Here is a 12,407-nt window from a genome sequence, read left to right as displayed (position 1 = left end):
GTTCATATGGTCAAGGCAAGGGGGTGTACTGTATGAGTCCTGTCTGGCCAGGCAAAAGGAGTTAGTCAGTATAATTATTGTTTGATTTGTTGACACTGTCTGTAAGTGTCAATGTGTCCAGCTGCTTATTTCATTGACTAGCTTAACAAGCTAGCTAGCTTTGTCACAAAGTTATGTAGCCTAGTGGTGGAGCTACGTGGCAGTTAGCAAGACATTTCTTTAAAATGTGTGTTAGAAAAAGAGAAACACTACCAGTTCGTAAATGTTGCTCAAGTTGTTCTTATTCTTCTTTGCTTTCCTGCTGCTGCTCTTAGCAGGCTGGAGAAGAGCTTCATCCAGTTCCCATTCTTCCTCCTCAACATCCGCAGCCTTCTCCTCTGGCTCTGGCCCTTCACCTGGGACAAGATCTCCGAGGTCCAGGGCCTCCTGCCCCCGCTTTTTCCCCTTCAACCTCCTCAGAGCACGGCTCGACATCTTCCCGGGACAGAGTTGTCACGAAGATTGGTTATGGTTCAGCTGGGATTTGACCCAGCTCCAGCCATAAACAACATGAGAGCGAAATCCGCATGCCAAAGAGCTTATTCTACGGGTGCTCTATGTAGACAATCTTAGTGCAGGCCAACTATTTTCGTTTTGATAATCACAGTTCGCTGCCGTTTACCTTTGTACCACTAGGAGGCAGTAGTGCGTTAGGACAAAGGCTCTGAAAATGCCTGAAATTAGTTCACACAAAAGGGAACTAACGACTTTCAACATTTCAACTATTATTTGCATGCAGGGGGAGCGGCAACCACTACCAAGGCTGTTGCTGTAAAGTCAGTTAATGGTTTCAAAGCCTATGACCAATGCATATTTTTGTTGTAAACAAGGGTTGCCCTGCGTCTATCAATACCTTTTATGTGTTATGGTATCAAGAAATGCCCATTATAACTAATAAATTAGACTGAGTATAACACAGATAAACCAACAAGGAAGTTGCACATGTTCCTGCTGCTGTTATGATGTAATGGTTGCCAAACCCAAGCACTCAGGGAAACACACATTGCATTCCTCATTCTTGAGGTAAAGGTCAACTGTGACCATAGGAATGAGGAAGGTGCTTGATATAGAGGAAAGAAATGTACATGTATGTAACAACCTCTGGAAATGTCATTAGGGTATATAAACAAACAGTGGGCACCTCTAAATGTTTCATCTGTTATAACTACTTCATGACATCTCTGTGGCTGTGTATGATCTAAATAGTGCAGGAATTTCCTATGTGTCGTAATAAAGTGTGTGAGCCTCTTTGTGTGTTGCGCTGTGAGAAGGAACGGTGAAATACATACGGTTCAAAGGAACTATTAGAAAGTAGGAAATGTAAAACTTGAGACATGACACGTAATTGTCATTCCAAACCCACAGATCATCAATGATGAAACAGACACAAACATTAATTGTGGTTATATGGTAAACGTGCAAATTTGAAATAACTAGAATAACTATGTTTGTTTTCAGATTGTATCAAAAGCATAACAAGCATAAAACATAGACATACTTTATTTTGTAGCGTGGTGAACACATAACTTTCCAACATACAGCTAGTTGGCCACTGACATAGTAAACTGGCCAAAAAGAGAAAGAGATAATGCAAAACAGTGCTTGCTTATAAACAGTTAACATTCCAGTGTAAAAGAACACAGTATATTCTGAGGATACAAAATGTATAAATAGCTCTTCATTCTCTTTTAAAATAATTTAATTAGATCTGTGCCAGTAAATGTGGTTGATTTTCTATTCATCCAATTACTCACAAAATAACTTACTGTCAAAACAAGAATACAAACTTTGCCATTTACATTCCAAAGCCTTTTTAGGGGACCAAAAATTATTGTAACTGAAAGAGTTGTGGCAGGCGGTGCAGAGACATAGGACACAAACCTTTTGTAAAAGCAGTAACTAAAGATCCACAAGGCACAGCAACATCTCACTTCAATACAATCCCTTATACATCATCAAACATCAGCAGCAGTGTGTCCTCTCCACATCCCTCTACTCTCCGAGGCCTGATTCCTAACTTGATACCTGTCCATAAAAAATCCCCATTGGCCAATTTACACAAAAGTCTAAGTTATGCAAACATATCTATCTCAATTTAGGATTCGGCCCTCAGCCAATGGCAGTCAGGAGTGAGCATGGCCTGGGTGGGGCCCCGCTGTATATCTGTTTTGGTTGGGGCTCAGTGGAACTATAAGCTAACCTGAGTGAGCTTAGCCCAGCAGGCCTGAGGGAAGGACAGTAAGGGGATCTAGTCATTGGCAGTGACAGCGATGGGGTTGACATAGGCAGCCGCCTCCAGGTCCTCTGCCCGTTTCCTGCGCATCTCAGCGGGTGGGCGTGGTGGAGGGTTCTGGGGAGGGAGCTTGATGCTCTCTGCCACCGGCTTACGGGCACTCTCCATCCTGGGCATGATGGGCTCCCACTGCTCCCCTCGGATGGCCGCCTGGAAGACATACAGACAAAAGATCATTCAGGCTCCCTCAATTAACATAGATAAATGGGTTGCTCTGGTGCTGCTCTCTAGAAACATGCATGCAGTGAATTCCCAACAACAGGTGATAACAGCCAAGTCACTCCCCTAACAGCCTGGGTTTCTTAACTAGCTAATAATGTCTCAATAAAAATACCAGAGGGCAAACAAATGCTTCCTTGTAAATCAAGCGCAGTAGGTTCATACAGGAAACCTGAGTGTTGCATCAACTGATAGCATCAGCTGATATTGCACCAATTAGATTTATCACACTACCTTAATATGGCGGTCTATTTAGTTGACCAGGTTTGCTCACACATTCTCTGATGGCTGCCATGGGTAAGCTATGCGCTGGTGTTCTTGGTGACATGCTAATGCTGTAACATGCATTACTCGCCATGCGTGTCTGTTTTCTGCTTTCCCACCACCCACCCCAGCCTCCACCTGTTTGGACTCTGCTTTTGTTTCGGTCAGGGGGATTGGTATAGCATACCTTGTTCATTGCCTGTTATTATTATATCTTATTTGATCTATGCTCTGGCAGTGAGCTACCCCGAAGGAGCGGAGCCTAACACCAAGACTAATGTACTGCATGCATTGTAATCTTCTAATAAATGGTTAAACTAATACGTGGCGTTTCCTGTCTGAACCATTTCCTTGTTGTTGTCTGACCACCTAACTTGGGTCAAATACTTTCAAATACTTGAAATACTAACCGCAAGGTAGATGAGGCTAGCTATGCCGAGGCAGACACAGCCAAGGACAGTTGCAAGGATGAAACCACCAGGAACGCAGATCCTATAAACACACACAAACACACACACAGAAAAAGAGTGTTACAAAGGCAAGGCACTGATAACATGCAATGTGACATTTAAACAATGAAGGTGGTGTCAGGAATGACTATGCACAATGACACAACCTGTCTCTGTTATAGCTGGAAGTAGACAGTGAAGGGAAAGAATGTAGTCTCTGATTAGACTGACACACTGTGTACTCACGCTGCATGTAGAAACGCTCTGACATAGTAGTTCCTGGTCAGTGGGCCGAATGACTTCACACAGACAGTGAAGCAGTACTGACCCCTGGAAGAATCACAATATTAGAAGTTATGTATCGTGAACTTTCAAACTTTCAGTGATGACGACTTGCTTATGACTTGCTTTCAACTGGTGGAAACATACCTGTTGCATCACTGTTAAAGTGACTTTACAGAAACGTTAGCTTGGTATGGTGTATGTGGGTACTCACGTCCTTTCTACGCTGGTGCCCTTGTTCCTCTTGCCCCTTGGGTACTCTAGTAGACAGACAAACACCCCTGCAGCTCTGGGCACACCAGTCAAGGTTCCTCAACAACAACACCTGGACCTCACTATACAATGCAAATATAAATGTGGGTCTCATCTGGACATAAATGCACAAATAAGATACATTATGGTGTAGATGTCTATAATGCATCTACAAACATTTCCTTGTGACATGTCAATGGTAAATCAGCATTTAATCACGACAATAGATACAATTTTGTGCATGGAATTATACTGTAAGAGACAGCTCTGCCCCAGTGAAAGGATACATAGCATAAGCAGCAAACTCCCAGTCCCTGAATTGGCCGGCCACCCCCACTATGCCACCAGTAAGAAGAACTGAAATAAGGAAGTAGGAAGAAGAAAATGTTTCGTTTATCAAAACAGTTCCTGCAAATCACAGATTAAGACACTTTTTTAAATATACTGTAACTTTCCAATCGAAATGTGCCAAGAACCAAATAATTTGCACACTTAACCCTCCCGTTGTCCTAGGGTCAAAATGACCCGCCACTGTGTTGAACCAACTTTCTTAAATTTTTATATTTTTGGGATCATTTGTGAGAAGGAGGCAGTGAGACTTTAAAGAGTGTATCACTGCCTCCTTCTCACAAATGATCCCAAAAATATAAAAATTAAAGAAAGTTGGTTCAACACAGTGGCGGGTCATTTTGACCCTAGGACAACGGGAGGGTTAAGTTGATTTGATTTAGTATTTTATACAGATACGTTTTCTTTTGACAAATATTCTCACTACCAATATAATGTCATGACTGATAATATTTGTGTCTGGAAAATGTTATTCATTTTGGTTTTGGTAGGTTTTAATTACCAATGTTAGTTAGGCGTACCCTACTGGAAAAACATCTATTCGTATACAGTAATAACTCACAACTAATGGGATTATACATTCCTCTAACAGTTGAAACCATAATACAAATACCAAACTCAGACGTCTAAACTTGGCAAAAGTTCTCTACTCACTGAGACCCGCCGCCAGAGCTTGTTCATTGGCCCACATCGCCCATTCTATTTTTCCCATGCTGTCTCCGTTCGGACCAACAGAACCCCTCTTTATGCTCGGCAATTATCCAATTGATGGCGGTTGTCACGTTCGATTATTATAGAAAGTCAAAATGTATTATTTTTGGAGGAACAAAGGTGGGTGGTAGCCGCCGACTGGTCCGACCCGTAACTTCCGAGCGGAGCGATAGGCAAAAGGGTCGGGGATGTGACCTGGGAGGAGTAACCCTTAACCAGAGAGGAAGAGGCGAAGCGAGAGGCCCAACTCGGCCAAAAATCTGTCTTCTACAAGCAGGTGACGTTGTTTCGTTTCTTTCCCTCACCAAGCAAGCAGTTTTTGTATGGAGGTCAATAAATGTCGAATGTTTTTACTTATTTATTTTATTTAACCTTTATTTAACCAGGTAAACCAGTTGAGAACAAGTTCTCATTTACAACTGCGACCTGGCCAAGATAATTTGGTCAACAAAAAATTTAATGGCTTATTTGCTATGTGAGGTTTATTTGATCAAATAGTAGTTTCGTAATGCTTAAATTGTTACGAGTGTACTGATATAAGTAGGACACGTGACATCCCGGCAACTTTGAGAAAAAACACTTTATATCAAGAGTTGTCTCAAGATGGCTATGCATAATGAGGCTAGTAGCATCTCTCCATTGAATAAAGGCGGATGACGTCAACAACCCTAATTGAATATTCAAAAAAGAATTAAAATAATGAGATGTATTCACCAATCCAAAGAGAGGATAGGCGGGAGCTAGACAGCCCTCTATGCATATGAATCTGTGCCGCTTTGTGGACAACGACTCCATTGTTAGGGCACAGAGACAAGTATCTTGTCCGTATATCCATAATCTTTGCCTTAACTAACTTTGCTGCCTGACATGATTTGGTCAAGGGGGAAACGTTCAGCTGTTGTAATATAGAGCAGGCTCAACTTGCCCAGCTGACATAAATTGTCCATATTTCACTTAAACCAGGGTTTCCCAAACTCGGCCCTGGGCCCCCCACTGGGAGCACGTTTTGTTTTTTGCCCTAGCACTACACGCGGATTAAAATAATCAAAGCTTGATAAATAATATGCCATTTAGCATACGCTTTTATCCAAAGCGACTTACAGTCATGTGTGCATACATTTTTGTATGGGTGGTCCCGGGGATCGAACCCACTACCCTGGCGTTACAAGCGTCATGCTCTACCAATTGAGCTACAGAGGACTTGATGATGAGTTAGTTATTTTAATCAGCTGTGTAGTGCTGGGGGAGGGGAGCACAGGACCGAGTTTGGAAACCCTGACTTAAACAATGTGGGATGAACCAGAAAGATCAGTTTTAGGCTATGTCTATTGGAATTCCTTACGCTTTCGTTGTTTTCAGTAAAACATTTTTAGCTGGGGCAACTTTAGAGCAGACTCAACTTGCCCGACTGCTCAGGTCACTTGCCCCAGGCAATAGGGCAACCCTTAAGGTCCCTGCTACAACTAGGTTGTAGAGTTTTTGTAGTTTTACCTGGTTATCATCAGGAGGGAAAAAAATGGCCCCACCACTCTGGGACCTGTGACATGTAGCCTATATATCCATCTCTTATACTAAAGCACTGACATTGTTCTCAATACTGTAATTTATAATCCTTTTTAAGGGTTATAACAATTGAAATGAGATTGTCTTATGATTCACTCACTCTGAAGGTGACTGTAAAACCATTATACTTTAATAAAATGTACATAATCTACTTAGAAAATCAACATAGATGCATTTGAAATTGTTTTCTACAGTTATCAAAGTACTAGAGCATTTCTGATCATTCTCACAAGGCATCCCCTCATCTTTAATATGACAAAACATTTAATACAAACTCGCAATAGGAAAGGTGTCCGAATGAAGCACTAGTCAACAGTGTTAGAGGTATTCATCCGTGTGTGGTTGTTTCGCTCCAGTTAAAGGGGCAATCCTTAGTTTTGGCAAAAAGCTGAGGGATGGGTCTGGAGAAATGTAACCACTCTCAAAATTATATCTGCAAGGACTGACCATCCATGATATCAAAATGATAGTTTTAACCATGTTTTAAATGTTTGTTTACATTTACTTTGTTTACAAACATTGTAGTAAAATAAGCATTTATTTTGAGTTCTGATGGGATAGGACAGTTTAACTAAGCTCATAAGGTATTTATAAGTTATATTCTTGAAGAATCAATGGTTACATATCATTATTTTATAAGTCCATAAATGGATATAGCAACTGCAAATTGCCCCTTTAATGACTGTGTCTATGCATATGTATCCAATTGATTGAATTGGAATTGTTAATATGTCTGGTCTTTCTTTTCACCAAAGAGTTCTGTCTCTGCCCAGCTGGGAGGTTGGCTTGTATCATGCACTCTTCTTGGGCAGCCCGTCAGATCCAAGCAGATGTTCACTAGGGTCCTCCACCACGCGAGGTCCAGGTCCAGCCTTTTTCACAAATCAGAAATAATCACTCAGACAAACCAACTTAATTTCACATCAAAATGTAGCAGATCCATACATAATGTGTGTGTTTATAAGATCTGCATTCATGGTGATTTCCCATAAGCCGGTTGGAGAGAGCATCAAGCTCGCTCCCCAAAACCCTCGACTACGCCAACCCGCAGACATGCACAGGAAACGGGCAAAGGACCTGGAGGGTGCTGCCTATGTGTATGTGCCTATGTGTGTGTGTGTACCTTAGTGCTGATAATATAGCTGATTCCCTTCACCATGGGCTCCATCCCAATGCCTTGCTTCAGCTCCTCGGATAGTGTTGTCAGGGCAACCGGAATACCCTTTAGAAACCTGAAGTGGGACAGGTACAGTCACAGGAGGGAGTGTTGTCTGACTGGCTGAGTGTGTGTTTGTGAGAAACTCACTGTCCTCCGTTGGTCTCTGGTGGGAAGAAGTGTTTGACCACCTGGACAAACTCTTCCACATTCTGCTGAAGAGTGTAGATCACTGCATTGGGACCTGCATCAAACGTGTATGCCACCTGGTGGAGAAGAGAAAACATAAATCGGTCACTGCTTATACTCAGGAAAAGAACTCTGGACCAAAGTTATAGCTTTGTTACAGCAGTGTTATAACAGTGTCAGCAGAAGGAGGGATGTGATGCTGCACTAGTCCTCTGAGACTCATGAAGAAGTACTAGGTCATAGATGCGGTAAAGAGGTCAAAAGAACGCAGACTGTGGGGGAAAGACGGATTGGCACACATTCAACAAATCTGATCTAACAAAGTGGATATTCGTCAAATCCGCCATGATCAATGTATTGTAACAGGCCCACAATGTGTTTACAAAGTCTGATTTGGATATACTTGGCTGTTTTCAATGCATAACATTTAGAAGTAGTCCCTTTTCAGGTTTAGAAGAAGTGACTGCTAAATGCTTACTCCCGTTCGTATAAACTGGTAGCATAGCTAGCATTGAGAAATCGGTGGTGGTAGTCAAAGTCGTTTTTTAACTGTAATGCAGATGATTGGTGACGATGACATGAACATGTTTTGAGGTTAACATCAATACAAGCATTATACTCTGATTTGTACCTCAACATAGTGTGAAATACACATAAACAATAGCCTATTTTGCTTAGGGGCAATGAGGAGATTCTGGATCTTTCCATGGCATTTCCATTGTTTTTGTCAAGTTCCATTGACTTCTTTACCACATCTATACTTGGGCTTGTTAACACATTCTGTTCCTCTTGAACTGTAAAAATACTACCAGTTTCATAATCTCAGAATATCAACAATTACTGCACCTTGTTCTGCTTCTTAGCTTAGACCCCTTGTAGAACTGACAATGTTCCATATGACTACCACATTTCCATATGACTAAAAGAAAGAACTAACTCCCTGATGGTGCTCACCCTTGTTTCCCTGTAGTGGCGGTTATAGCGGTGCACAAGGTTGATGACGCGGTGCGACACGTCGTTGAGGTAGAAGATGGGTGGGTAGGTGTCCAGGCAGGTGGCATGGAACTGGTTGCTGTCCTTCATGGTCAGCTCAGCAAACGCAGTAAAGTCCCTCTTATGTACAGCCTCAATCATCTCCTTCATCCTGGCTGGGACCACAGAGTCTGCCCGGTGCTGAGGGGGAGAGCGTAAGGGTTAAGGGTAAGGGTTAATAACATAACTTTATGTGTGAGTGTTTACCTTTAGGAGACTGCTTGTCTCTACACTAGTTTGCATGCCAGAAGTGCTGCCAACTGGTTTCCGCTCAGCACTGACCTAAAAAGAGAGAGGGAGACAGAGAGATGGAGGTGTTGAGATTATTAAAGACATGGGAGAAATGAATATACCAACATTTGCTACAGAGAAAGCCATCTTCAGTAATGATCAGATACCTACCACCAGTACAAGGACCCTGAGCTCAGGCCAGTGAGTCTCTGGCTCCACCTGCTGGGCCAGACTGTCCTTGCCATCTCCTTGCTGGCCCATAATCCACTGGACGAAGCCCCCATACATACTCCTACAGGCACTGCCTGAACCCTGCCTAGAAACCACAGACAACTCCCCCTCCACTCCCATCACCCGGGACATGGTGTACACTGGAACAGGAGAATGGATTGAGGAGAGAAGATGGAGAGACAAAAGGAAAAGAAGGAGTGAGGAGAAGAGGGAAGAAGAGATGGAGGCAGTACTTAAGTTCCCAACCTTTAAAAGCATAAAACTAGTTTCACACAAGCTTTTACTTCATTTGATCCATTTAATGCTGTGTTAGATACAAAGCATTATGATGGGACACAGTCTCTTACCCAGACAGGCATAGCCGGCAGCAGAAGAGGCCAGTCCGGCTGCAGTTGGGAAGTTGTTGACAGAGCAGATGTGGACTTTATGGGACAAACTAGCCGCGTCTACATCAGCCTCCCCATCACTACGTCGCTTACGGGCCAGGCGCCGAACTGAGGAAGGAAACCCCCAACAACAACACATCATTGCTTGTCCTCCCCCTTTGCCCTCTCTTACTCTTCCCCCTATACTCTCTCTCGCTTGAGTCTTCAAGCACATATATATATCATATCATTGCACATAGTGACTCACTCTCCCTAAGGCAGGACTGTAGTCTGGGCTGGGTTATGTCCTCCTCTTTGCCGTTGAGCCAGATACGATCCTCCTGGAACGATCTGCTGCATGCCACTGTTGTGGTCGTTTTGAGCTGGGAGGAATAATCACAAGGCAGTAATCGTTAGTTTTTGTTGTTTTAACAAAACAGTAACATTTAGACACTTCCTGAGTGTCTGGTGTACAGTATTACAGTCTTACCTGGTCTTGATGTAATGTGACACTCAAAGATGAATTTATGGGTAGAATCAACTCCTCATCTCTCTTCCCCCCTTTGAAACAGCAATAACAACAAAGCATTTACAATTCAATACATAGTTATTTCAAAGACTGTACAGAGAACTCCTCCTTTCACATCATTGTAACAATACATTTGTCTTGTCCCAATGCCCACACGTCAAAGCGTGGCTACAGTGTTGCGAGCAAGCACTTCATTGATTCAATCAATGTTACAATTTACGTTACATTAAGCTAGATGTGGCTATCTAAAGACAGGCTACACTTGGTTTACAGTGTTCTTTCTAGAGTCAGACGATCAGATGTCTGTCCTGGATTATACGAAAAGACAATACTCACAGTATTTGATGACAGCGATATTCACAGGCGCACTGCATGTTACCATGGAGAGCTTGTTGCCGCTGTCCTCGGGCATTTTAATACAAAGTAAAACCAGGAGCAATAAAATAACAAAAATGACTATTAACGCGTGACTGTCTACTATTTTGAGATCTACTGATACAGTAACGTCTGCACAACCGTAGCGCTTTAGAAAACGTCTCTGTTGGTTGGAAGAGAAGAGCACATGGCTAAACCTCCCACCAATCACAACCACTCATGTTCCGCCACTGAAACGAGGCAGCCAATCATTTTGATCAGACCACCGTCGTACGAAAATGAGGCCAGAGCCCCATTTAGGGGGCGTATCATGATTACAGCCAGAAATGCAGTACAGTGAATGGACATGAATGGTAGCGTGGAGTATATTTACCGTATATTCACAGCGCTTGTGTTATGTTCTTCTTGTACCTTCTGTGAAATTCTGTTAAATGAAATTATGGTTACAGGGGAAAGAAAAACGTACAGCCTGTGTATTACAGTAATCTAGTGTATCTTTATTATTACTATATAACATTTACATTACATTTTAGTCATTTAGCAGACGCTCTTATCCAGAGCGACTTACAGGAGCAATTAGGGTTAAGTGCCTTGCTCAAGGGCACATTAACGTCATTTAGCAGACGCTCTTAGCCAGAGCGACTCACAACTTGGTGCGTTTACCCCTATAGCCAGTGGGATAACCACTTTACAATGGGGGGTAGAAGGATTCCTTTATCCTATCCCAGGTATTCCTTAAAGAGGTGGGGTTTCAAATGTCTCCGGAAGGTGGTGAGTGACTCCGCTGTCCTGGCGTCGTGAGGGAGCTTGTTCCACCATTGGGGTGCCAGGGCAGCGAACAGTTTTGACTGGGCTGAGCGGGAACTATGCTTCCCGCAGAGGAAGGGGAGCCAGCAGGCCAGAGGTGGATGAGCGTAATGCCCTCGTTTGGGTGTAGGGACTGATCAGAGCCTGAAGGTACAGAGGTGCCGTTCCCCTCACTGCTCCATAGGCAAGCACCATGGTCTTGTAGCGGATGCGAGCTTCAACTGGAAGCCAGTGGAGTGTGCGGAGGAGGGGGGTGACGTGAGAGAACTTGGGAAGGTTGAACACCAGACGGGCTGCGGCATTCTGGATGAGTTGTAGGGGTTTAATGGCACAGGCAGGGGAGGCCAGCCAACAGCGAGTTGCAGTAGTCCAGACGGGAGATGACAAGTGCCTGGATTAGGACCTGTGCCGCTTCCTGTGTAAGGCAGGGTCGTACTCTCCGAATGTTGTAGAGCATGAACCTGCAGGGAGCGGGTCACCGCCTTGATGTTGGCGGAGAACGACAGGGTGTTGTCCAGGGTCACGCCTAGGCTCTTCGCACTCTGGGAGGAGGACACAGCGGAGTTGTCAACCGTGATGGCGAGATCATGGAACGGGCAGTCCTTCCCCGGGAGGAAGAGCAGCTCCGTCTTGCCAGGGTTCAGCTTGAGGTGGTGATCCGTCATCCATACTGATATGTCTGCCAGACATGCAGAGATGCGATTCGCCACCTGGTTATCAGAAGGGGGAAAGGAGAAGATTAGTTGTGTATCGTCAGCGTAGCAATGATAGGAGAGACCATGTGAGGATATGACAGAGCCAAGTGACTTGGTGTATAGGGAGAAAAGGAGAGGGCCTAGAACTGAGCCTTGGGGACACCAGTGGTGAGAGCACGTGGTGCGGAGACAGCTTCTCGCCACGCCACTTGGTAGGAGCGACCGGTCAGGTAGGACGCAATCCAGGAGTGAGCCGCGCCGGAGATGCCCAGCTCGGAGAGGGTGGAGAGGAGGATCTGATGGTTCACAGTGTCAAAGGCAGCAGACAGGTCTAGAAGGACAAGAGCAGAGGAGAGAGAGTTAGCTTTAGCAGTGCG

The 12,407-nt window shown here is 43.9% G+C and overlaps 3 protein-coding genes across 3 annotated transcripts in view; all 3 read right to left on the bottom strand.

Annotated features, from left to right (window-relative positions):
• LOC121558023 (transcription factor 25-like) overlaps positions 1-592 on the bottom strand; it is a 33,021-nt gene extending 32,429 nt beyond the window's left edge. Inside the window, exon 1 of the mRNA XM_045214729.1 lies at positions 253-592. Coding sequence (XP_045070664.1) covers positions 253-474 — 222 coding nt within the window. The 5' untranslated portion in view covers positions 475-592. The remainder of the gene's footprint in view (positions 1-252) is intronic.
• Positions 593-1,523: 931 nt separating this feature from the next.
• LOC121558000 (cytochrome b-245 light chain-like) lies at positions 1,524-5,137 on the bottom strand. The gene is made up of 6 exons (XM_041871483.1): positions 4,801-5,137; positions 4,086-4,155; positions 3,761-3,835; positions 3,511-3,594; positions 3,226-3,307; positions 1,524-2,482 (listed from the first exon to the last, which is right to left on the bottom strand). Exons 1-6 carry the CDS (start codon positions 4,856-4,858, stop codon positions 2,288-2,290), a joined length of 564 nt encoding a protein of 187 aa, XP_041727417.1. The 5' UTR covers positions 4,859-5,137; the 3' UTR covers positions 1,524-2,287.
• Positions 5,138-6,884: 1,747 nt separating this feature from the next.
• On the bottom strand, positions 6,885-10,690 carry LOC121558001 (diphosphomevalonate decarboxylase). Its single transcript, XM_041871484.2, has 10 exons — positions 10,490-10,690; positions 10,115-10,185; positions 9,893-10,007; positions 9,607-9,753; positions 9,200-9,399; positions 9,005-9,079; positions 8,720-8,938; positions 7,727-7,842; positions 7,544-7,652; positions 6,885-7,292 (listed from the first exon to the last, which is right to left on the bottom strand). Exons 1-10 carry the CDS (start codon positions 10,563-10,565, stop codon positions 7,212-7,214), a joined length of 1,209 nt encoding a protein of 402 aa, XP_041727418.1. The 5' UTR covers positions 10,566-10,690; the 3' UTR covers positions 6,885-7,211.
• Between the last annotated feature and the right edge of the window lie 1,717 nt (positions 10,691-12,407).

Source organism: Coregonus clupeaformis, unplaced genomic scaffold (assembly GCF_020615455.1).
Source record: "Coregonus clupeaformis isolate EN_2021a unplaced genomic scaffold, ASM2061545v1 scaf0302, whole genome shotgun sequence".
Taxonomy (NCBI): domain Eukaryota; kingdom Metazoa; phylum Chordata; class Actinopteri; order Salmoniformes; family Salmonidae; genus Coregonus; species Coregonus clupeaformis.
Note: the sequence above shows the minus strand (reverse complement) of the source record. Positions and strands in the feature narration are given on the sequence as shown.